Source organism: Coregonus lavaretus, assembly GCF_964263955.1.
Source record: "Coregonus lavaretus genome assembly, chromosome: 30".
NCBI classification, from domain to species: domain Eukaryota; kingdom Metazoa; phylum Chordata; class Actinopteri; order Salmoniformes; family Salmonidae; genus Coregonus; species Coregonus lavaretus.
In genome coordinates this window covers 36,156,966-36,181,965 of record NC_140017.1, presented here as the reverse complement: position 1 = coordinate 36,181,965, position 25,000 = coordinate 36,156,966, and the positions used below count along the sequence as shown (strand labels likewise).

General features: G+C 47.0%; 1 protein-coding gene across 1 annotated transcript in view; it reads right to left on the bottom strand.

Annotated features, from left to right (window-relative positions):
* The window catches only part of aplp2 (amyloid beta (A4) precursor-like protein 2), a 96,955-nt gene that overhangs the window by 32,043 nt on the left and 39,912 nt on the right, over nt 1-25,000 (bottom strand). Inside the window, exons 2-3 of the mRNA XM_084148539.1 lie at nt 15,614-15,787; nt 13,643-13,772 (exon numbers count right to left, since the gene is read on the bottom strand). Of these exons, the coding sequence (XP_084004665.1) occupies nt 13,643-13,772; nt 15,614-15,787 (304 nt within the window). The remainder of the gene's footprint in view (nt 1-13,642; nt 13,773-15,613; nt 15,788-25,000) is intronic.

Here is a 25,000-nt window from a genome sequence, read left to right as displayed (position 1 = left end):
CCCCTTCCTCTCACACCCTCCTCCCCTTCCTCTCACACCATCCTTTCCTTCCTCTCACACCCTCCTACCCTTCCTCTCACACCCTCCTCTCCTTCCTCTCACACCCTCCTCCCCTTCCTCTCACACCCTCCTCTCCTTCCTCTCACACCCTCCTCTCCTTCCTCTCACACCCTCCTCTCACACCCTCCTCCCCTTCCTCTCACACCCTCCTCCCCTTCCTCTCACACCCTCCTCTCCTTCCTCTCACACCCTCCTCTCCTTCCTCTCACACCCTCCTCCCCTTCCTCTCACACCCTCCTCCCCTTCATCCCCTTCCTCTCCCCTTCCTCTCACACCCTCCTCCCCTTCCTCTCACACCCTCCTCCCCTTCCTCTCACACCCTCCTCCCCTTCCTCTCACACCCTCCTCCCCTTCCTCTCACACCATCCTTTCCTTCCTCTCACACCCTCCTACCCTTCCTCTCACACCCTCCTCTCCTTCCTCTCACACCCTCCTCTCCTTCCTCTCACACCCTCCTCCCCTTCCTCTCACACCCTCCTCCCCACACCCTCCTCCCCTTCCTCTCACACCCTCCTCCCCTTCCTCTCACACCCTCCTCTCCTTCCTCTCACACCCTCCTCCCCTTCCTCTCACACCATCCTTTCCTTCCTCTCACACCCTCCTACCCTTCCTCTCACACCCTCCTCCCCTTCCTCTCACACCCTCCTCCCCTTCCTCTCACACCCTCCTCCCCTTCCTCTCACACCCTCCTCTCCTTCCTCTCACACCCTCCTCCCCTTCCTCTCACACCCTCCTCCCCTTCCTCTCACACCATCCTTTCCTTCCTCTCACACCCTCCTCCCCTTCCTCTCACACCATCCTTTCCTTCCTCTCACACCCTCCTACCCTTCCTCTCACACCCTCCTCCCCTTCCTCTCACACCCTCCTCTCACACCCTCCTCTCACACCCTCCTCCCCTTCCTCTCACACCCTCCTCCCCTTCCTCTCACACCCTCCTCCCCTTCCTCTCACACCCTCCTCCCCTTCCTCTCACACCCTCCTCCCCTTCATCCCCTTCCTCTCCCCTTCCTCTCACACCCTCCTCCCCTTCCTCTCACACCATCCTCCCCTTCCTCTCACACCCTCCTCCCCTTCCTCTCACACCATCCTCCCCTTCCTCTCACACCCTCCTCTCCTTCCTCTCACACCCTCCTCCCCTTCCTCTCACACCCTCCTCCCCTTCCTCTCACACCCTCCTCCCCTTCCTCTCACACCCTTCTCTCTTTCCTCTCACACCCTCCTCTCCTTCACATAATTAGTTAAATAAAGTCCACTTGTGTGCAATCTAAGTGTCACATGATCTATCACATGATCTCAGTATATATACACCTGTTCTGAAAGGCCCCAGAGTCTGTAACACCACTAAGCAAGGGGCACCATGAAGACCAAGGAGCTCTCCAAAACAGGTCAGGGACAAAGTTGTGGAGAAGTACAGATCAGGGTTGGGTTATAAAAAAATATCCGAAACTTTGAACATCCCACAGAGCACCATTAAATCCATTATAAAGAAATGGAAAGAATATGGCACCACAACAAACCTGCCAAGAAAGGGCCGCCCACCAAAACTCACGGACCAGGCAAGGAGGGCAATCAGAGAGCAAACAAAGAGACCAAAGATAACCCTGAAGGAGCTGCAAAGCTCCACAGCGGAGATTGGAGTATCTGTCCATAGGACCACTTTAAGCTGTACACTCCACAGAGCTGGGCTTTACAGAAGAGTGGCCATAAAAAAGCCATTGCTTAAAGAAAAAAAATCTGTTTTTCCATCGGCAGGGACTGGGAAACTGGTCAGAATTGAAGGAATGATGAATAGCGCTAAATACAGGGAAATTCTTGAGGGACACCTGTTTCAGTCTTCCAGAGATTTGAGACTGGGACGGAGGTTCACCTTCCAGGAGGACAATGACCCTAAGCATACTGCTAAAGCAACACCCGAGTGGTTTAAGGGGAAACATTTAAATGTCTTGGAATGGCCTAGTCAAAGCCCAGACCTCAATCCAATTGAGAATTTGTGGTATGACTTAAAGATTGCTGTACACCAGCGGAACCCATCCAACTTGAAGGAGCTGGAGCAGTTTTGCCTTGAAGAATGGGCAAAAATCCCAGTGGCTAGATATACCAAGCTTATAGAGACATACCCCAAGAGACTTGCAGCTGTAATTGCTGCAAAAGGTGGCTCTGAATAGTTAACTCTCTGTAGAATAGTTATGCACGCGCAAGTTCTGTTTCTTTGTCTTATTTCATGTTTGTTTCACAATAAAAAAATATTTTGCATCTTCAAAGTGGTAGGCATGTTGTGTAAATCAATTGATACAAACCCCCCAAAAAATCAATTTTAATTCCAGGTCGTAAGGGAACAAAATAGGAAAAATGCCAAGGGGGGTGAATACTTTCGCAAGCTTGTATGTCAATCTACTATCCCCCATAGTACAAAAGTTTACCTACGCTATTTGTCAATGTCACGCCCTGACTCTGGGGACTCGTATTTGTTGAGTCAGGGTGTGTATTTTCTGTGTGGTATGTTCTATGTTGCATTTTCTATGTTTAGATCTAGATCGTGTAGATCTATGTTGGCCGGGGTGGTTCCCAATCAGAGGCAGCTGTAGCTCGTTGTCTCTGATTGGGGACCATACTTAGGCAGCCTATTGGCACTAGTGGGTTGTGGGATCTTGTTCCGTGTTAGGTATGTTTGTTTTGTGTACCTTGGACTTCACGTTTCGTTTGTTGTTTTGTCATAGTGTTTATTCTGAAAAATAAACATGTACGCATATCACGCTGCGCCTTGGTCCGTCCCGTCGGTAAGCGGTCGTGACAGTCAACTTCTCCTTCTGTGCGATAAATAAATATTCCAAACATAGTCTGGGACAGTTGTGGGATGCGATAGATCCCAAATTAATACAACCGCTAGCATCAATAAACCTTTGAAAAAGCAATGAGGCTGATGCAACAGATCAGAACATTTAACTTATAATGTTGATCAACTGTTACGCTATTTCGTCACATTATAAGCACAGCAATGCGCACATGACAGTAGGCTATAAGTGAGAATGTTCCAAAATGCAATCAATTAGCGGGAAAACACTGTTCTCGAAAGTGAAGGGAAATGTGATTATGCATGTAAAGCTTTATTAAAAAGTTGCATTATTGAAAATCATCATTATTATTATTATTATTATTTATCTTCCCCAAACTTGAAACTCGGCAAGCTCTACAGCTGTTATAATGTAATGTAATGTAATGCGGATTCATGTGCTTCATTTTAAGGAGTTATTTGTGATACAAACCTTTTTGAAAAAGTCGCCCCCAAAAAAAGGCATGCGCTGTTCCTTGCCTTACTGCACAAGCTGGGCATCATTCACAAGTGACTAATATTGTCACCCATCAGACAATTATTTTTATTTATTTATTTTACCCCCTTTTTTCGTGATATCCAATTACAATCTCGTCTCATCGCTGACCGGCCTGCCACAAGAAGTCGCTAGAGTGCGATGAGCCAAGTAAAGCCCCCCCGGCCAAACCTTCCCCGGGCTCGGGAAAGGCGAAGGTCGAGTCATGCGTCCTCCGAAATATGACCCACCAAACCTTGCTTCTTAACACCCGCCACCCGGAAGCCAGCCGCACCAATGTGTCTGAGGAAACAACTGACGACCAAAGTCAGCCTGCAGGCGCCCGGCCCGCCACAAGAAGTCGCTAGAGTGCGATGAGCCAAGTAAAGCCCCCCCGGCCAAACCTTCCCCTAACCCGGACGACGCTGGGCCAATTGTGCGCCGCCCTATGGGACTCCTGGTCACGGCCGGTTGTGACACAGCCTGGGATCGAACCCGGGTCTATAGTGACGCCTCAAGCACTGTGATGCAGTGCCTTAGACCGTTGCGCCACTCGGGACGCCTCCATCAGACCATTCTTAATTTAATGTTATCTTTACATATACTAAATAATATATCTGTGAAATTAGTTTTTATTTAGAATGGACCATTATCAAGCACTTGTCTCGGAACAGGGGCATGGGAAAAAAATAAGTGTAATCTACAGTATGCACTTAAATTGCGAATGGAGGAAGCTTTTCTGGTTGTTCATTTTCATGCCAGCCAGGTAGGCTATACTCCTGTTGTAAAGCGAAGCCATGTGCTTAATATTAGGAAAGTTGAGAAATAAATATAGCAGGCCTAGCCTATAGAAAGCTGATGGGGTCCTCCTCTTCTTAAGAGAGACCATCAATACGCTGTTTTCTCACGTAATTGCATAGCCTATAGAAATGCTGCACAACATGAGCTCATGGGCTCTCATTAAGTGTTTGATTAGATTTTCGATTACATTTGCATTGATGTCAGAGTGATTAGAGGGACAATAGAGTGCTGAGTACCAGGCAGTTAGCAAGTTTGGTAGGCTACTAATGACCATCAGCAGCATCAGAGCTTGGAGAAGCCTAGTTACCATGACAAAAACGGTCACTTGGAATTTGACTGCCATCATGACTCGTGACTGCCGGTGTGGCGGTAATACGGTCACCGTAACAGCCCTAGTCTATACATAAATAAATAAAATCATTGAAAATACTTGGCGAGAGAGAAATCAAGGATCATTAGCTTCTTCCCCAAAAATTGCTGTGGATTGTTTCAAAATCACAAGCTTGTAGGCCTAAGCCTATTTGGGAAGCAGTTTGGGCAGCGTGGCAATAAGCCTAGCTGATTATTGAGTCGCGGCTGTCAGTGAAAAGCATCTAAAATATGTGTGAAGATAACGTGTCTTGAGTATAATTTAAAATGTTGAGACCAGAAGAAGGGGAGGGGTGAATGGCAAAAAATCTAGGCGAGTCTCACTCCAAAATGGCTGTCTCCCGCCATTCATTGTTTCATTGTGTGGATTGTTTGCCCTCTTATTTTTTTATTTTGATCAATTCTCCATTACATATGGCACATATTCTCTGTATGGCACATATTCTCTATATGGCACATATTCTCTATATGGCACATATTCTCTATATGGCACCAGTAGTAAAATGTACCGTTAACCCCCGTCATTTGGTTACGTCAATTTCTGTTAATATATGTACAGTGCATTCAGAAAGTATTCAGACCCCTTGACTTTTTCCACATTTTGTTCCGTTACAGCCTTATTCTAAAATGGATTAAATAAATCAAAATTCCTCAATCTACACACAATACCCCATAATGACAAACAGCGCCGGAGAAGATGGCTGCCGTTTTACAGCCCTCTAACCAACCCTCTAACCAATTGTACTATTATGTGTGTTTTTCCGCGTTATTTGTAATTTATTTTGTACATAATGTTTCTGCCATCGTCTCTTATAACCAAAAAGAGCTTCTGGATATCAGGACAGCGATTACTCACCTCGCATTGGACGAATATTTTTTCTTCAACGAGGCGGCCGCGAAGGATATCATACAGACACCCGACAAGGCCCAAATCCCCGTCATTCGCGTGAGGAAGAGACGGAGATATCGCGGACGCAGATCCGGGTGCCTTGTAAGGATCCGACGGCGAGCGAGTAAACTGCCTCTTCCATCAATCCTATTAGCCAACGTTCAAGCTTTTGAGAATAAAATGGACAATTTAAGATTACGGTTATCCTACCAACGGGACATTAAAAACTGTAATATCTTATGTTTCACGGAGTCGTGGCTGAACGACAACAATGATAACATTCAGCTAGCAGGCTATACGCTACATCGGCAGGACAGAACGGCTGACTCTGGTAAGACAAGGGGTGGCGGTCTGTGTATATTTGTAAACAACAGCTGGTGCACAAAATCAAATACTAAAGAAGTCTCGAGGTTTTGCTCGCCTGAGGTAGAGTATCTTATGATAAGCTGTAGACCACACTATTTACCAAGAGAGTTTTCATCTATATTTTTCATAGCTGTCTATTTACCACCACAAACCAATGCTGGCATTAAGATTGCACTGAATGAGTTGTACAAGGCCATTAATCAACAGGAAAACGCTCATCCAGATGCAGCGCTCCTAGTGGCCGGGGACTTTAATGCAGGGAAACTTAAATCCGTTCTACCTAATTTCTACCAGCATGTTAAATGTGCAACCAGAGGGAAAAAAACTCTAGACCACCTTTACTCCACACACAGAGACGCATACAAAGCTCTCCCTCGCCCTCCATTTGGCAAATCTGACCATAACTCGATCCTCCTGATTCCTGCTTATAAGCAAAAACTGAAGCAGGAAGCACCAGGGATTCGGTTAATAAAAAAGTGGTCAGATGACGCAGATGCTAAGCTACAGGACTGTTTTGCTAGCACAGACTGGAACATGTTCCGGGATTCTTCAGACAGCATTGAGGAGTACACCACATCAGTCACTGGCTTCATCAATAAGTGCATCGATGATGTCGTCCCCACAGTGACCGTACGTACATACCCCAACCAGAAGCCATGGATTACAGGAAACATCCGCACTGAGCTAAAGGGTAGAGCTGCCGCTTTCAAGGAACGGGACTCTAACCCAGACGCTTATAAGAAATCCCGCTATGACCTCCGACGAACCATCAAACAGGCAAAGAGTCAATACAGGTCTAAGATTGAATCATACTACACTGGCTCTGACGCTCGTCGGATGTGGCAGGGCTTGAAAACTATTACAGACTACAAAGGGAAGCACAGCCGCGAGCTGCCCAGTGACACAAGCCTACCAGACGAGCTAAACCACTTCTATGCTCGCTTCGAGGCAAGCAACACTGAAGCATGCATGAGAGCACCAGCTGTTCCGGATGACTATGTGATCACGCTCTCCGTAGCCGATGTGAGTAAGACTTTTAAGCAGGTCAACATTCACAAGGCCGCAGGGCCAGACGGATTACCAGGACGTGTACTCCGAGCATGTGCTGACCAACTGGCAAGTGTCTTCACTGACATTTTCAACATGTCCCTGACTGAGTCTGTAATACCAACATGTTTCAAGCAGACCACCATAGTCCCCGTGCCCAAGAACTCTAAGATAACCTGCCTAAATGACTACCGACCCGTAGCACTGACGTCTGTAGCCATGAAGTGCTTTGAAAGACTGGTCATGGCTCACATCAACAGCATAATCCCAGAAACCCTAGACCCATTCCAATTTGCATACCGCCCCAACAGATCCACAGATGATGCAATCTCTATCGCACTCCACACTGCCCTTTCCCACCTGGACAAGAGGAACACCTACGTGAGAATGCTATTCATTGACTACAGCTCAGCATTCAACACCATAGTGCCCTCTAAGCTCATCACTAAGCTAAGGATCCTGGGACTAAACACCTCCCTCTGCAACTGGATCCTGGACTTCCTGACGGGCCGCCCCCAGGTGGTAAGAGTAAGTAACAACACATCTGCCACACTGATCCTCAACACGGGGGCCTCTCAGGGGTGCGTGCTCAGTCCCCTCCTGTACTCTCTGTTCACCCATGACTGCATGGCCAGGCACGACTCCAACACCATCATTAAGTTTGCTGACGACACAACAGTGGTAGGCCTGATCACCGTCAACGATGAGACAGCCTATAGGGAGGAGGTCAGAGATCTGGCCGTGTGGTGCCAGGACAACAACCTCTCCCTCAACGTGACCAAGACAAAGGAGATGATTGTGGACTACAGGAAAAAAAAAGAGGACTGAGCACGCCCCCATTCTCATCGACGGGGCTGTAGTGGAACAGGTTGAGAGCTTCAAGTTCCTTGGTGTCCACATCACCAACGAACTATCATGGTCCAAACACACCAAGACAGTCGTGAAGAGGGCACGACAAATCCTATTCCCCCTCAGGAGACTAAAAAGATTTGGCATGGGTCCTCAGATCCTCAAAAAATTCTACAGCTGCACCATCGAGAGCATCCTGACTGGTTGCATCACCGCCTGGTATGGCAACTGCTTGGCCTCTGACCGCAAGGCACTACAGAGGGTAGTGCCTTGCGCCCAGTACATCACTGGGGCAAAGCTTCCTGCCATCCAGGACCTCTATACCAGGCGGTGTCAGAGGAAGGCCCTCAAAATTGTCAAAGACTCCAGCCACCCTAGTCATAGACTGTTCTCTCTGCTACCGCACGGCAAGCGGTACCGGAGTGCCAAGTCTAGGTCCAAAAGACTTCTCAACACCTTCTACCCGCAAGCCATAAGACTCCTGAACAGCTAATCATGGCTACCCGGACTATTTGCACTGCCCCCCCACCCCATCCTTTTTACGCTGCTGCTACTCTGTTAAGTATTTATGCATAGTCACTTTAACTCTACCCACATGTACATATTACCTCAACTACCTCAACTAGCCGGTGCCCCCGCACATTGACTCTGCAACGGTACCCCCCTGTATATATAGCCTCCACTTTATTTTACTTCTGCTCTTTTTTTCTCAACACTTTTTGTTGTTGTTGTTTTATTCTTACTTTTTTTGTTTAGAATAAATGCACTGTTGGTTAGGGGCTGTAAGTGAGCATTTCACTGTGGTGTCTGCACCTGTTGTATTCGGCGCATGTGACCAATAAAATTTGATTTGATTTAATGACAAAGCGAAAAAAAAGTTTTTTTTCGAAATTTTTGCATATTAAAAATAAAACAGAAATATCTTATTTATGTAAGTATTCAGACCTTTTGATATGAGACTCAAAATTGAGCTCAGGTGCATCTTGTTTCCATTGATCATCCTTGAGATGTTTCTACAACTTGATTGGAGTCCACCTGTGGTAAATTCAACTGATTGGACATGATTTGGAAAGGCACACAACTGTCTATATAAGGTCCCACAGTTGACAGTGCATGTCAGAGCAAAAACCAAGCCATGAGGTCGAAGGAATTGTCCGTAGAGCTCTGAGACAGGATTGTGTCGAGGAACAGATCTGGGGAAGGGTACCAAAAAAATTCTGCAGCATTGAAGGTCCCCAAGAATACAGTGGCCTCCATCATTCTTAAATGGAAGAAGTTTGGAACTGCCAAGGTTCTTTCTAGAGCTGGCCGCCCGGCCAAACTGAGAAATCGGGGGAGGAGAGCCTTGGTCAGGGAGTTGACCAAGAACCCGATGGTCACTCTGACAGAGCTCCAGAGTTCCTCTGTGGAGATGGGAGAACCTTCCAGAAGGACAACCATCTCTGCAGCACTCCACCAATCAGGCCTTTATGGTAGAGTGGCCAGACAGAAGCCACTTCTCAGTAAAAGACACATGACAGCCAGCTTGGAGTTTGCCAAAAAGCACCTAAAGGACTCTCAGACCATGAGAAACAACATTCTCTGGTCTGATGAAACCAAGATTGAACTCTTTGGCCTGAATGCCAAGCTTCACGTCTGGACGAAACCTGGCACAATTCCTACGGTGAAACATGGTGGTGGCAGCATCATGCTGTGGGGATGTTTTTCAGCGGCAGAGACTGGGAGACTAGTCAGGATAGAGGGAAAGATAAACAGAGCAAAGTACAGAGAGATCCTTGATGAAAACCTGCTCCAGAGCGCTCAGCACCTCAGACTGGGGCTAAGGTTCACCTTCCAACAGGACAACGATCCTAAGCACACAGCTAAGACAATGCAGGAGTGGCTTCGGGACAAGTCTCTGAATGTCCTTGAGTGGCCGAGCCAGAGCCCGGACTTGAACCTGATCGAACATCTCTGGAGAGACCTGAAAATAGCTGTGCGCTCTCCATCCAACCTGACAGAGCTTGAGAGGATCTGCAGAGAAGAATGGGAGAAACTCCCCAAATACAGGTGTGCCAAGCTTGTAGCGTCATACCCAAGAAGACTAGAGGCTGTAATCGCTTGCAGAGGTGCTTCAACAAAGTACTGAGTAAAGGGTCTGAATACTTATGTAAATGTCATATTTACATTTTTAATACATTTGCTAAAATTTCTAAAAAACAGTTTTTACTTTGTCATTATGGGGTATTGTGTGTAGATTGATGAGGTGGGAAAACATCTATTTAATCTATTTTAGAATAAGGCTGTAACGTAACAACATTTGGAAAAAGTCAAGGGGTCTGAATACTTTCCAAATGCACTGTATTAATTAGTCATTTACCATTCTCATTCTCAGAGTGGAAATGTTGTTTGCAGAATTCACAACCTGATACACGTGTGAGAAATACGCTTTGAGATGCCAGTGAGTTTTCTGTAGTATAATATGTCTGTTAATGAACCAATTACTGAACTCCACTCTCTCCCTCTTGATTACAGTAAAACCCTCTAGGAGAGGCAAGCGGTGTGTGTGATCCCCTCCCCTACCCTCGTCCTCCTCTCTCTCGGACTCTGTGTGTCTGAGGAGGAGTTTATAGCTGGTGTCTGAGGAGGAGTTTATAGCTGGTGTCTGAGGAGGAGTTTATAGCTGGTGTCTGAGGAGGAGTTTATAGCTGGTGTCTGAGGAGGAGTTTATAGCTGGTGTCTGAAGAGGAGTTTATAGCTGGTGTCTGAGGAGGAGTTTATAGCTGGTGTCTGAGGAGGAGTTTATAGCTGGTGTCTGAGGAGGAGTTTATAGCTGGTGTCTGAAGAGGAGTTTATAGCTGGTGTCTGAAGAGGAGTTTATAGCTGGTGTCTGAAGAGGAGTTTATAGCTGGTGTCTGAAGAGGAGTTTATAGCTGGTGTCTGAGGAGGAGTTTATAGCTGGTGTCTGAAGAGGAGTTTATAGCTGGTGTCTGAGGAGGAGTTTATAGCTGGTGTCTGAAGAGGAGTTTATAGCTGGTGTCTGAAGAGGAGTTTATAGCTGGTGTCTGAAGAGGAGTTTATAGCTGGTGTCTGAAGAGGAGTTTATAGCTGGTGTCTGAAGAGGAGTTTATAGCTGGTGTCTGAGGAGGAGTTTATAGCTGGTGTCTGAGGAGGAGTTTATAGCTGGTGTCTGAGGAGGAGTTTATAGCTGGTGTCTGAAGAGGAGTTTATAGCTGGTGTCTGAAGAGGAGTTTATAGCTGGTGTCTGAGGAGGAGTTTATAGCTGGTGTCTGAAGAGGAGTTTATAGCTGGTGTCTGAGGAGGAGTTTATAGCTGGTGTCTGAGGAGGAGTTTATAGCTGGTGTCTGAAGAGGAGTTTATAGCTGGTGTCTGAGGAGGAGTTTATAGCTGGTGTCTGAGGAGGAGTTTATAGCTGGTGTCTGAGGAGGAGTTTATAGCTGGTGTCTGAGGAGGAGTTTATAGCTGGTGTCTGAGGAGGAGTTTATAGCTGGTGTCTGAGGAGGAGTTTATAGCTGGTGTCTGAGGAGGAGTTTATAGCTGGTGTCTGAGGAGGAGTTTATAGCTGGTGTCTAATGAGGAGTTTATAGCTGGTGTCTGAGGAGGAGTTTATAGCTGGTGTCTGAGGAGGAGTTTATAGCTGGTGTCTGAGGAGGAGTTTATAGCTGGTGTCTGAGGAGGAGTTTATAGCTGGTGTCTGAGGAGGAGTTTATAGCTGGTGTCTGAGGAGGAGTTTATAGCTGGTGTCTGAGGAGGAGTTTATAGCTGGTGTCTGAGGAGGAGTTTATAGCTGGTGTCTAATGAGGAGTTTATAGCTGGTGTCTAATGAGGAGTTTATAGCTGGTGTCTGAGGAGGAGTTTATAGCTGATGTCTGAAGAGGGAATCAGTGTTTTATTGCTCAACAATCCTGCTGCCTCCACAGTAATGTCTTCCCCCTCCTTCCCCCTCCTTGGCCTTCTGATGTGTGTGGATCTCTAGTAAAGCCACAGCTCAAGGCTAAGACTAGTCAATAGAATCCCACTCCAATATGTTTCTCTGTCACATCAGTGTGTCTCTCCTCGTCGGTTAGCCTGTTTCCTAACGTCTCCTCTCCTAGCCCATGAACCGGCCTATCAGCATGCTCCTAGCCCATGAACCGGCCTATCAGCATGCTCCTACCCATGAACCGGCCAATCAGCACGCTCCTAACCCATGAACCGGTCAATCAGCACGTAGAAACGATCAAAGCGCAGGGCTTCCTTCACAAAATTACGATACAAATATTCTAATATAGTCTTAAACCTTATGTCCATGGCTTAGCTCAAAGAATTACACTAAGAATAGTTGAAGTATCATATCTATATCTCTAGGGTTTAATAATATAAGTAAATTATATCTCTCATTCAGGGATTACCACAGATGTACAAATAGACTATTGTTACATGCTGACCAGACCGTCAGCGTGCGCCATCGTCGTCTGCTGATTTTCTCCATCCCCACCAGACATGTTCATGACACGCAGATTAAAATACCAAAACCAACTATTAACCAACTATGTTAGTTTTGGGACAGGTCGAAACACACATGAAACACTTATCGACATTTAGCTAGCTTGCTGTTGCTAGCTAATTTGTCGAGGAAAATAAAATATTGGGTTGTTATTTTACTTGAAATGCATATGGTCCTTTTTTTTTTTTTGGCTGCATCTTTGTAGAATTTTGACCCATGTTGAGTCACACAAAATGGTGTGTTTTCTCCTCCGACAAGGTAACAGGGGAAACCTACTTAGTTTTTAGCTCGTTTTTTTTGATAAACCTCTCCTCGTTCATCTTCCTTCTTCTTCTGGGGATTTTATGTGGCGGTTGGCAACCAACTTTAAGGTGCATTACTGCCAGCAACTGCACAGGAGTGTGGACCTCGTTCATCTCTCAATCACCCATGTGGGTATATGCTCATAACATCCAATGAGAAGATGGGAGAGGCGGGACTTGCAGCGCGTCAAGTGTCTAAAATAGAACCAAGTTCCATTTTAGCGCCTGGCTACGCAGACGCCTGTTGACGCGTGCGAGCAGTTTGGGTGAAATGATTGAATAACGTGTATGTGTCTGGGTGGTCTGGTCAGCATGTTATCCTGCTTTTCAACTTTAACACTTGTTACCCTGGTTACCCATGATATTAGACTGGTCTATACACCATGATATTAGACTGGTCTATACACCATGATATTAGACTGGTCTATACACCATGATATTAGACTGGTGTATTGATAGATTCATTTGTATGTTTATTGTAATGACTAAAAAGATTCCACCCCAAATACTGTATAAATGTGTAAACTGTGTTAGAGAGTTATAAGACAATAAACCCACTAACAGAGAAGAGGGGTTAGAAACTGCTGGAGACAAACATTCCAGGAGAAAGGAGACCTAGAAACTGTCAAACTTAACTATTCTATACTGTGGAAAGTCACAGGCCGCCTCAAGGTGGGCGGAGCAAAGTTCCTTTGTGTGAACGCATATAAAAAGGGTGTGTGAGTTTTCAGCGGGAGGGAACTCTCTGAATAAAATGGCTGATCCACTGCAGACTGGTTGTTTGTTTAATTCTTAATTAACTAGAACCTTACAACCTCTGGGAATTATTCAAAGCTTGAGTAACAATTGAGTTTAACTATTAGAGATATAAATTCTTGTGACATCATGGTATACACCATGATATTAGACTGGGGGAATTGTCAAAACACTTGCTTTGTGAGAAGGTGTTCACAATTAGTGATTGTTTGGTAAGGCAGCCCGAAAAGCCCCAGCCCCCTCGTTGTGGCCCAAAGTCAGGGCAGGTCCAACTGAGGCCATGGCCCAGTGAGTCTCTGGAGCTGGGCCATGGAAACACTAAAGTCTGAGGCCTTTAGGTCGAACACTGGGGGAAATCTCCAGTGGAAATACAATATAATCGTTTTATGTTATCCCTGTGTGTGGTTCTTACCTAAACATTTGTATGGCACCACAATGTGGGCGTGGCCTTTACACAGCTTCTTCTCCTTCTTGCACCAGTTCTCAATCCTGATTGGCTGGTTGGCCTCCACCACGTTTGTGATCTGGAGCTCAGGGTACATCTGAGAGAGAGAGAGAGAGAGAGAGAGAGAGAGAGAGTTTTGTGTTCACAAACACAAACAGACCCCACACAGCCCCAGGACAACAACAACAACACAATTAGACCTAACCAAATCACGAGAAAACAAAAAGAGAATTACTTGACACATTGGAAAGAAAAAACAAAAAAACAGAACAAACTAGAATACTATTTGTCCCTAAACAGAGAGTACACAGTGGCAGAATACCTGACCACTGTGACTGACCCAAACTTAAGGAAAGCTTTGACTATGTACAGACTCAGTGAGCATAGCCTTGCTATTGAGAAAGGCCACCGTAGGCAGACCTGGCTCTCAAGAGAAGACAAGCTATGTGCACACTGCCCACAAAATGAGATGGAAACTGAGCTGCACTTCCTAACCTCCTGCCAAATGTATGACCATATTAGAGACACATATTTCCCTCAGATTACAGCGATCCACAAAGAATTCGAAAACAAACTCAATTTTGATAAACTCCCTTATCTACTGGGTGAAAAACCACAGTGTGCCATCACAGCAGCAGGATTTGTGACCTGTTGCCACAAGAAAAGGGCAACCAGTGAAGAACAAACACCATTGTAAATACAACCCATATTTATGTTTATTTATTTTCCCATTTGTACTTTAACTATTTGCAAATTGTTACAACACTGTATATAGACATAATATGACATTTGAAATGTCTTTATTCTTTTGGAACTTCTGAGTGTAATGTTTACTGTTAATATTTATTGTTTATTTCACTTTTGTTTACTATCTACTTCACTTGCTTTGGCAATGTTAACGTACGTTTCCCATGCCAATAAAGCCCTTAAATTGAAATTGAATTGAAATTGAGAGAGACAGAGAGAGGTAAACAGAGAGAGAGAGCGAAAGAAAGAAAGAGACGGAGGGAGAGAGACAGAGAGAGACAGAGAGGGAGAAAGAGAGAGAGGTAAACAGAGAGAGGTGAAGAAAGAGAGAGAGAATGAGAGGAAGAGATAATGTCCTGTTTCTTCAGTATCTACTAATCCTCCTCCCCCTCCTGTCTCCAGTTAGCACAGCATGTGTGTGTGTGTGTGTGTGTGTGTGTGTGTGTGTGTGTGTGTGTGTGTGTGTGTGTGTGTGTGTGTGTGTGTTTTACTATACTTGGACCAGAAGTCCACACAAGAATAGTAAACCAAGGAGAATTCGGTCAAGTGAGGACATGTTGACATTTTGCCGGTCCTAAAAAGGAAAAAGGCTATTTTAGGTTTAGGGATTAGATTTAGGGTTAGAATTAGGGTTAGGATTAGGGAAAATAGGATTTTGAATGGGAATCAATTGTTGGTCCCCAAAAAGTCCTCACAAGTATAGTAATACACAACTGTGTGTGTGTGTGTGTATGTGTGTGTGTGTGTGTGTGTCTGTGTGTGTGTGTGTGTGTGTGTGTGTGTGTGTGTGTGTGTGTGTGTGTGTGTGTGTGTGTGTGTGTGTGTGCGTGCGCGAGTCGGTGTGTGGGTCTTCAAATACAGTGTACAGTAGTTTACAGAGGCAGAAAAGGAGAGAGGGAGGTTTTTATGATAATAATATATGATACTATCTATATATGGAGGGACTCGGTACACTAATAACGCAGTGAATTCAGACTGGAGTCAGTGGAGAGACAGTAGGAAGGTCAACCAACTGTGACTATGGGCCAGTGGTGTCACACTAATAACGGTCCCCCATCATGTTAACTATCCCAATGTGATTATGGTTCAAGCAGAGCCAGTGGTGTCACTCTTATAACGGTCCCATTTCAGATGAATGGTGTCACACAAATAACAGTCCCTCTTCAGGTTAACAGTGTAACATGGTCTCACCTCCTGACAGTAGTGCAGCACGCCCTCTTTGGTTCCTACGCAGCTCTTCATCCCGGATGGGTCAGGTTCCCAGCGTCCTGTCTGGATGTTGACGTGCATAGTGAGCTTCCCACAGAACATGGCCACCTGGGGCTCCGCTACAGCAAAACCTGTGCCTGCATTGGCTGCTAGTGCCTGGGGGGAGAGAGGAGAGAGAGGAGAGGGGGGAGAGAGAGGGAGAGAGAGGGGAGGAAAGAGAGGAGAGAAAGGAGAGAAAGAGAGAAATGTGAGGTTAATGCATATACTCATTACAGAGTTGTTTAGTCAGGGAGGGAATATTCTGTCAGCCGGGCCAGCCTTCAGACCTGAGAGTCAGTCTGCCAGCTACCCTGATGAAGGAGTTATGACATAAGCCAGTATTGAAATCTGACATGTATGATAGACGTTTTCGCCATCTAAAATTCGTATTCCTATTAAACTTCCAGTGTAGTGAGAGCGACTTTATCACGGTGCTATGTCATACCGCCGGATTCTGCCTGCTTGAACGCCAATAACACAGATACACAAGAAAACATGAAATGACCCAGGGAATCGGTAGAACAACACTCAGAGATGCACAAAAACAATGTAACATTCAAAATGAGTGAACCTTTCCTTTAAGTGATTGAGAGTTGCCCTCTATTTATTTATTGTTTGACTTCTCTTATAAACTCCTCGGCGACAGTCTAGGAGAGACCAGACCGACACAGCCAGGGAGAGAGATGTTCTACAGTAACACAGACAGTCAGGCCCAGCTCGCCTCACAGCTCAACTACTGTGAAGAACTAACTGCTTAGAGGAAGACGGAGCAACTTCAGAACTGCCTGTCTGTCAACAACTGGCTGCTAACCAACGACACTCACTACTGCAGAGGAGTAGAGCCACTGGGGACTCTCAGGGGACTAGCCACTGGGGACTCTCAGGGGACTAGCCACTGGGGACTCTCAGGGGACTAGCCACTGGGGACTCTCAGGGGACTAGCCACCGGGGACTCTCAGGGGACTAGCCACTGGGGACTCTCAGGGGACTAGCCACCGGGGACTCTCAGGGGACTAGCCACCGGGGACTCTCAGGGGACTAGCCACCGGGGACTCTCAGGGGACTAGCCACTGGGGACTCTCAGGGGACTAGCCACTGGGGACTCTCAGGGGACTAGCCACCGGGGACTCTCAGGGGACTAGCCACTGGGGACTCTCAGGGGACTAGCCACTGGGGACTCTCAGGGGACTAGCCACTGGGGACTCTCAGGGGACTAGCCACCGGGGACTCTCAGGGGACTAGCCACCGGGGACTCTCAGGGGACTAGCCACTGGGGACTCTCAGGGGACTAGCCACTGGGGACTCTCAGGGGACTAGCCACTGGGGACTCTCAGGGGACTAGCCACTGGGGACTCTCAGGGGACTAGCCACTGGGGACTCTCAGGGGACTAGCCACTGGGGACTCTCAGGGGACTAGCCACTGGGGACTCTCAGGGGACTAGCCACTGGGGACTCTCAGGGGACTAGCCACTGGGGACTCTCAGGGGACTAGCCACCGCTTCACCCCAATAGGGCAGATCTCATTAACAGGACTGTAACATCACATTCACCAGACTGTATATTAACACAGACAAATAAAGGGCATGTGAAACTTTAAGTTAAAGCAACGTGAAACATTAAGTTAAGACAACGTGAAACTTTAGGTTAAAGCAATGTGAAACATTAAGTTAAGACAACGTGAAACATTAAGTTAAGACAACGTGAAACATTAAGTTAAGACAACGTGAAACAAGTTACAACTGTTGTTATTAGGGACACAGTGATGAGATATGAGCAGGATGTAGCCAAGCAGATCATTTCCAGTTGGGAGTTTCCCTCTATGCATCCCAAATGGCACCCTTTTCCCTTTATAGTGCACTACTTTAGACCAGGACCGCCACAGGAAAGGAAGACCCAGAGTTACCTCTGCTGCAGAGGATAAGTTCATTAGATTTCCCAGACTCAGAAATTGCAGCCCAAATAAATGCTTCAGAGTTCAAGTAACAGACACATCTCAACATCAACTGTTCAGAGGAGACTGCGTGAATATGTCTTAGTCAGGGTAACAGCGGTTCAGTTGTCTGTCTGTCGGCCAACCAGGGATGAGAAACCCTCTTCATTACAACTCTCGGTAGCCTGATCACAAAGCCATAGCTCTAGAAAACCATGCCTTTGGTTCCGCTACATTAGCAATAAGAGGAGAGAAAATGGCCCTGTCATGAGTTGTTCATTGACAGGTCATATCTCCACTAACACTAGTTCAACCCTCGGTGTCACAGTCACACCACAGTGAACTCTCATTAACCAGTAAGCCCAGGCTCCTAGCATCACTAACCAGCCACAGTGAACTCTCATTAACCAGTAAGCCCAGGCTCCTAGCATCACTAACCAGCCACAGTGAACTCTCATTAACCAGTAAGCCCAGGCTCCTAGCATCACTAACCAGCCACAGTGAACTCTCATTAACCAGTAAGCCCAGGCTCCTAGCATCACTAACCAGCCAGTAGGCCCAGGCTCCTAGCATCACTAACCAGCCAGTGTGTGTGACATCTCTCAGTCTAGAGCAGTAGCTAGTTCTATCATGGTCATTATAAGAGTAGATAAAGCAGAACAGCCAGAGTAGAGTAGAGTAGAGTACAGTAGAGTACAGTAGAGTACAGTAGAGTGCAGTACAGTAGAGTACAGTAGAGTAGAGTAGAGTAGAGTACAGTAGAGTACAGTAGAGTAGAGTACAGTAGAGTACAGTAGAGTAGAGCGCAGTAGAGTAGAGTAGAGTAGAGTACAGTAGAGTAGAGTAGAGTACAGTAGAGTAGAGTACAGTAGAGTACAGTAGAGTAGAGCGCAGTAGAGTAGAGCGCAGTAGAGTGCAGTAGAGTAGAGCGTAGTACAGTAGAGCGCAGTAGAGTGCAGTAGAGTAGAGCGCAGTAGAGTAGAGTGCAGTAGAGTAGAGTGCAGTAGAGTAGAGTGCAGTAGAGTAGAGCGCAGTAGAGTAGAGTAGAGTAGAGTAGAGTAGAGTAGAGGTGTTAGCGATGGGTGGAAACTCAGGATGCTAGACAACGAGGACTCTGAGTCAGCTAATATAAATCTCTATAAATCTGGAACAGTATTGGTACAGGACAACACCAAACAGTTCCAGCTGGACTTTCACCTAATCAAAGAAATAGCTCAGCAGGAGAAGCTCTCCCTTGAGAAAGATACCCCAACCCCGAGCGGGTCAGACCAGACCTCTTCATTAAATAACCACACAGACGAGCAACCCCAAGTAGAAAGTCAACCTCCCAGCACAGAGTACTACTCCCTCATTGAAATGAAGGATACATTCACCCAGCTGGAGGTAAGGCAGGTGGAGCTGGAACAGCAGGTGAACAGTCAGCACAGACCCAGACAACAGTCCAGCACAACAACACCCCCTTAACTAGACCCGGAGAGCTGGAGGTGGAGAGAGACATGTCAGCACTCTGGACTGTGGTGAGACAACTTCAACAGGAGAAAGAGCTGGAGCGGAAGAAGAAGGCCCAGTGGCTGGAGGAAAAGGTGAGAAAGATTATGTATGACAGAACAACCCATTAGAGAGCTGGCCACCCCTGCAGAGAAGCCAGCAGAACAGCCCACCTCAGATCCTGACCAAAGTCTCGACACCACAGCAGGACAGAAAAATGAAGAAACCCAAGCCCAGGGGATCCCACCCCCTCTGAGCACCCCCCTGTCAGCCACCCTGATAGCCCTCCTGACGACCCCCCCACACCCACTGAGGACATACACAAGCCACAGATTGTACTCCTTATGGATTCAAACGGGAAATACATACAAGAAAACAAACTTTTTCCCAAACACACAGTGTCTAAACTCTGGTGTCCAAACACCCAGCGCGCCCTAGACCTTCTGTCTGAGGACCGACTAGGATCACCCAGCCACATAATAATATACACAGGCACAACCGACCTGAGAACACAGCAGGAAAGGGAGGTCACAGCACTCAAGGGAGTGATAGAAAAAGCTTCTTCTACTTTCCCCAAATGCACAAGTGGTTATCTCAACCCTGCTACCACGAAAAGACTTCCACCCTGCTAAAGGACATCGCCCTCAACCCCAACACCCCGCCCCAGGACCTGAGAGGACCTACAGTGCATTCGGAAAGTATTCAGACCCCTTGACTTTCTACATTTTGTTACGTTACAGCCTTATTCTAAAATTGATTCTCCAGAGATGTTAGATCGGGTTCAAGTCCGGGCTCTGGCTGGGCCACTCAAGGATTTTCAGAGACTTGTCCCGAAGCCACTTCTGCGTTGTCTTGGCTGTGTGTTTAGGGTCGTTGTCCTGTTGGAAGGTGAACCTTTGCCCCAGTCTGAGGTCCTGAGCAGGTTTTCAAGGATCTCTGTACTTTGCACCGTTCATCTTTGCCTCGATCATGACTAGTCTCCCAGTCCCTGCCGCTGAAAAACATCCCCACAGCATGATGTTGCCACCACCATGCTTCACCGTAGGGATGATGCCTGGTTTCCTCCAGATATGACGCTTGGCATTCAGGCCAAAGAGTTCAATCTTGGTTTCATCAGACCAGAGAATCTTGTTTCTCATGGTCTGAGAGTCCTTTAGGTGCCTTTTGGCAAACTCCAAGCGGGCTGTCATGTGCCTTTTACTGAGGAGTGGCTTCCGTCTGGCCACTCTCCCATAAAGGCCTGATTGGTGGAGTGCTGCAGAGATGGTTGTCCTTCTGGAAGGTTCTCCCATCTCCACAGAGGAACTCTAGAGCTCTGTCAGAGTGACCATCGGGTTCTTGGGCACCTCCCTGACCAAGGCCCTTCTCCCCCGATTGCTCAGTTTGGCCGGGCGGCCAGCTCTAGGAAGAGTCTTGGTGGTTCCAAACGTCTTCCATTTACGAAGAACGATGGAGGCCACTGTGTTCTTGGGAACCTTCAATTATGCAGAAATGTTTTGGTACCCTTCCCCAGATCTGTGCTAATTTCACAAATTCTGCAGTTTTTCCATCTTTGCTAATAAAGGCTTTAGCCTCTCTGGAGTTATACTGAACAAAAATAGAAACGCAACATGTAAGGTGTTGGTCCCATGTTTCAATACTTATATAGGTATCAAATCAAATCATTCATTTGTTCATGTCATCACACAGCACGAGTCATTCATGATCTTAAAAGCATTTTAGTTAAAAAAATTAAATAACAAAGCGACCCTTGTAAACAATAAATAAAACGTTCCATTTTGGAAATGACATCACTAATGAATGCGACTGTTTTTAGTCTTTGCTGTAATAAAGGCTTTAGTTAGACGACTCTCTGGTACGCTTATCATTTATTTTGTGTCGTTGACATTGTTCCAGGTTACAAACTGAATTCAAGGAAAAGGGAAATACTCTTGACTTTTCCCACATTTTGTTACATTACAGCCTTATTCTAAAATGGATTTAATCGTTTTTTCCCCTCATCAATCTACACACAATACACCATAATGACAAAGCATTTTTGAATTAAAAAAAAGTGGTCTATGTGAGTTAGTCTATACTGGTCTACCGTCCTATAGACCGTCCTGTTGGCTAACTGGTAGTAAAACATTTCCTTTCGTCCTCTGTTCTACTTGGCCAATGTCACCGGAAGCATGCTTGTGTGTGAGACATGTCTGGGACATTCTGCAGGGGACAGCTGTGTGTATACTGGTCTCTCCTACTCATATATCTCTATATCTCTATATCTCTATATCTCTATATCTCTATATCTCTCTCTCTCTCTCTCTCTCTCTCTCTCTCTCTCTCTCTCTCTCTCTCTCTCTCTCTCTCTCTCTCTCTCTCTCTCTCATCTCTCTCTCTCTCTCTCTCTCTCTCTCTCTCTCTCTCTCTCTCTCTCTCTCTCTCTCTCTCTCTCTCTCTCTCTCTCTCTCTCTCTCTCTCTCTCTCTCTCTCTCTCTCTCTCTCTCTCTCTCTCTCTCTCTCTCTCTCTCTCTCTCTCTCTCTCTCTCTCTCTCTCTCTCTCTCTCTCTCTCTCTCTCTCTCTCTCTCTCTCTCTCTCTCTCTCTCTCTCTCTCTCTCTCTCTCTCTCTCTCTCTCTCTCTCTCTCTCTCTCTCTCTCTCTCTCTCTCTCTCTCTCTCTCTCTCTCACAGATCTCTCTCTCTCACAGATCTCTCTCTCTCTTTCGCTCACAGATCTCGCTCTCTCAATTCTATTCAATTTAAGGGCTTTATTGGCATGGGAAACGTGTGTTAACATTGCCAAAGCAAGTGAAGTAGATAGTAAACAAAAGTAAATAATAAATATTAACAGTAAACAGTAAACATTACACTCTCTCACAGATCTCACTCTCACAGATCTCGCTCTCACAGATCTCGCTCTCTCTCTCACACAGATCTCTCTCTATCTCACAGATCTCTCTCTCTCACAGATCTCTCTCTCTCACAGATCTCTCTCTCTATCTCTCACAGATCTCTCTCTCTCACAGATCTCTCTCTCTCTCTTTCTCTCTCTCTCTCTCCAGTCTGAATGAGGACTTGTTCAAATGGCCTGTCACCATAGAAACATTCTAGTATCTATTCAGAGAGAGGAGAAAAAGATGAGACTGGAGAAGTGGAGAGGGAGCGAGAGACTGGAGAAGTGGAGAGGGAGGGAGAGAGAGACTGGAGAAGTGGAGAGGGAGAGAGAGACTGGAGAAGTGGAGAGGGAGCGAGAGACTGGAGAAGTGGAGAGGGAGGGAGAGGGAGAGACTGGAGAAGTGGAGAGGGAGGGAGAGAGAGACAGGAGAAGTGGAGAGGGAGGGAGAGAGAGAGACTGGAGAAGTGGAGAGGGAGGGAGAGAGAGAGACTGGAGAAGTGGAGAGGGAGCGAGAGACTGGAGAAGTGGAGAGGGAGGAGAGGGAGAGACTGGAGAAGTGGAGAGGGAGGGAGAGAGAGACTGAGAAGTGGAGAGGGAGGGAGAGAGAGAGACTGGAGAAGTGGAGAGGGAGGGAGAGAGAGAGACTGGAGAAGTGGAGAGGGAGGGAGAGAGAGAGACTGGAGAAGTGGAGAGGGAGGGAGAGAGAGACTGGAGAAGTGGAGAGGGAGGGAGAGGGAGAGACTGGAGAAGTGGAGAGGGAGGGAGAGAGAGAGACTGGAGAAGTGGAGAGGGAGGGAGAGAGAGAGACTGGAGAAGTGGAGAGGGAGGGAGAGAGAGAGACTGGAGAAGTGGAGAGGGAGGGAGAGAGAGACTGGAGAAGTGGAGAGGGAGGGAGAGAGAGAGACTGGAGAAGTGGAGAGGGAGGGAGAGGAGAGAGACTGGAGAAGTGGAGAGGGAGGGAGAGAGAGAGACTGGAGAAGTGGAGAGGGAGGGAGAGAGAGAGACTGGAGAAGTGGAGAGGGAGGGAGAGAGAGAGACTGGAGAAGTGGAGAGGGAGGGAGAGAGAGAGACTGGAGAAGTGGAGAGGGAGGGAGAGAGAGAGACTGGAGAAGTGGAGAGGGAGGGAGAGGGAGAGACTGGAGAAGTGGAGAGGGAGGGAGAGAGAGAGACTGGAGAAGTGGAGAGGGAGCGAGAGAGAGACGTGGAGAGGGAGCGAGAGAGAGAGACGTGGAGAGGGAGGGAGAGAGAGACTGGAGAAGTGGAGAGGGAGGGAGAGAGAGACGTGGAGAGGTAGGGAGAGAGAGACTGGAGAAGTGAAGAGGGAGGGAGGAGAGAGACTGGAGAAGTGGAGAGGGAGGGAGAGAGAGACTGGAGAGGGAGGGAGAGAGAGAGACTGGAGAAGTGGAGAGGGAGCGAGAGAGAGAGACTGGAGAAGTGGAGAGGGAGCGAGAGAGAGACTGGAGAAGTGGAGAGGGAGCGAGAGAGAGACGTGGAGAGGGAGGGAGAGAGAGACTGGAGAAGTGGAGAGAGCGAGGAGAGAGGAGACTGGAGAAGTGGAGAGGGAGGGAGAGAGAGACTGGAGAAGTGGAGAGGGAGGGAGAGAGAGACTGGAGAAGTGGAGAGGGAGGGAGAGAGAGAGAGACGGAGAGTGGAGAGGGAGGGAGAGGGAGAGAGAGAGAGACTGGAGAAGTGGAGAGGGAGCGAGAGAGAGACTGGAGAAGTGGAGAGGGAGGGAGGGGGAGAGACTGGAGAAGTGGAGAGGGAGGAGGGAGGGAGAGAGAGAGACTGGAGAAGTGGAGAGGGAGCGAGAGAGAGAGACTGGAGAAGTGGAGAGGGAGGGAGAGAGAGACGTGGAGAGGAGGGAGAGAGAGAGAGACTGGGAGAAGTGGAGAGGGAGGGAGAGAGAGAGACTGGAGAAGTGGAGAGGGAGGGAGAGAGAGACTGGGGCTCTGTTCACAACACAAACAGACCCCACACAGCCCCAGGACAACAACACAACAACCAACAACACAATTAGACCCAACAAATCATGAGAAAACTTGACACATTGGAAAGAACAAAACAAAAAACAGAGCAAACTAGAATGCTATTTGGCCCTAACAGAGAGTACACAGTGGCAGAATACCTGACCACTGTGACTGACCCAAACGTAAGGAAAGCTTTGACTATGTACAGACTCAGTGAGCATAGCTTTGCTATTGAGAAAGGCCGCCGTAGGCAGACCTGGCTCTCAAGAGAAGACAGGCTATGTGCACACTGCCCACAAAATGAGGTGGAAACTGAGCTGCACTTCCTAACCTCCTGCCAAATGTATGACCATATTAGAGACACATATTTCCCTCAGATTACACAGACCCACAAAGAATTAGAAAACAAACCCAATTTTGATAAACCCTCCCTTACCTACTGGGTGAAAAACCACAGTGTGCCATCACAGCAGCAGGATTTGTGACCTGTTGCCACAAGAAAAGTGCAACCAGTGAAGAACAAACACCATTGTAAATACAACCCATATTTATGTTTATTTATTTTCCCATTTGTACTTTAACTATTTGCACATCGTTACAACACTGTATATAGACATAATATGACATTTGAAATGTCTTTATTCTTTTGGAACTTCTGAGTGTAATGTTTACTGTTAATATTAATTGTTTATTTCACTTTTGTTTACTATCTACTTCACTTGCTTTGGCAATGTTAACACACGTTTCCCATGCCAATAAAGCCTTAAATTGAAATTATACAGGGTAGCACAGACAGACAGACACAGACACAGAGAGAAAGAGCAGGAGTGACGAGAGAGGGAGTTGTTGAGTGCTTCCGTGAGTGGATAGTGCTGGGAGGAGGAGAAAGAGAGATGAAAAGGAGGCTCAGAGGAAATTAGAGAGATTGAAGTGTTGTTCAGGCAGAGAGAGTTTTTAGTGTCTGCCAGGAACATGGCTGTGGGCTACCTCTCCACCATCTCTCTCTATCCAGGCTTACGATGCACGTGGCCCAGAGCCGATTATGTTCCTGACATCACCGTGCCAGATGT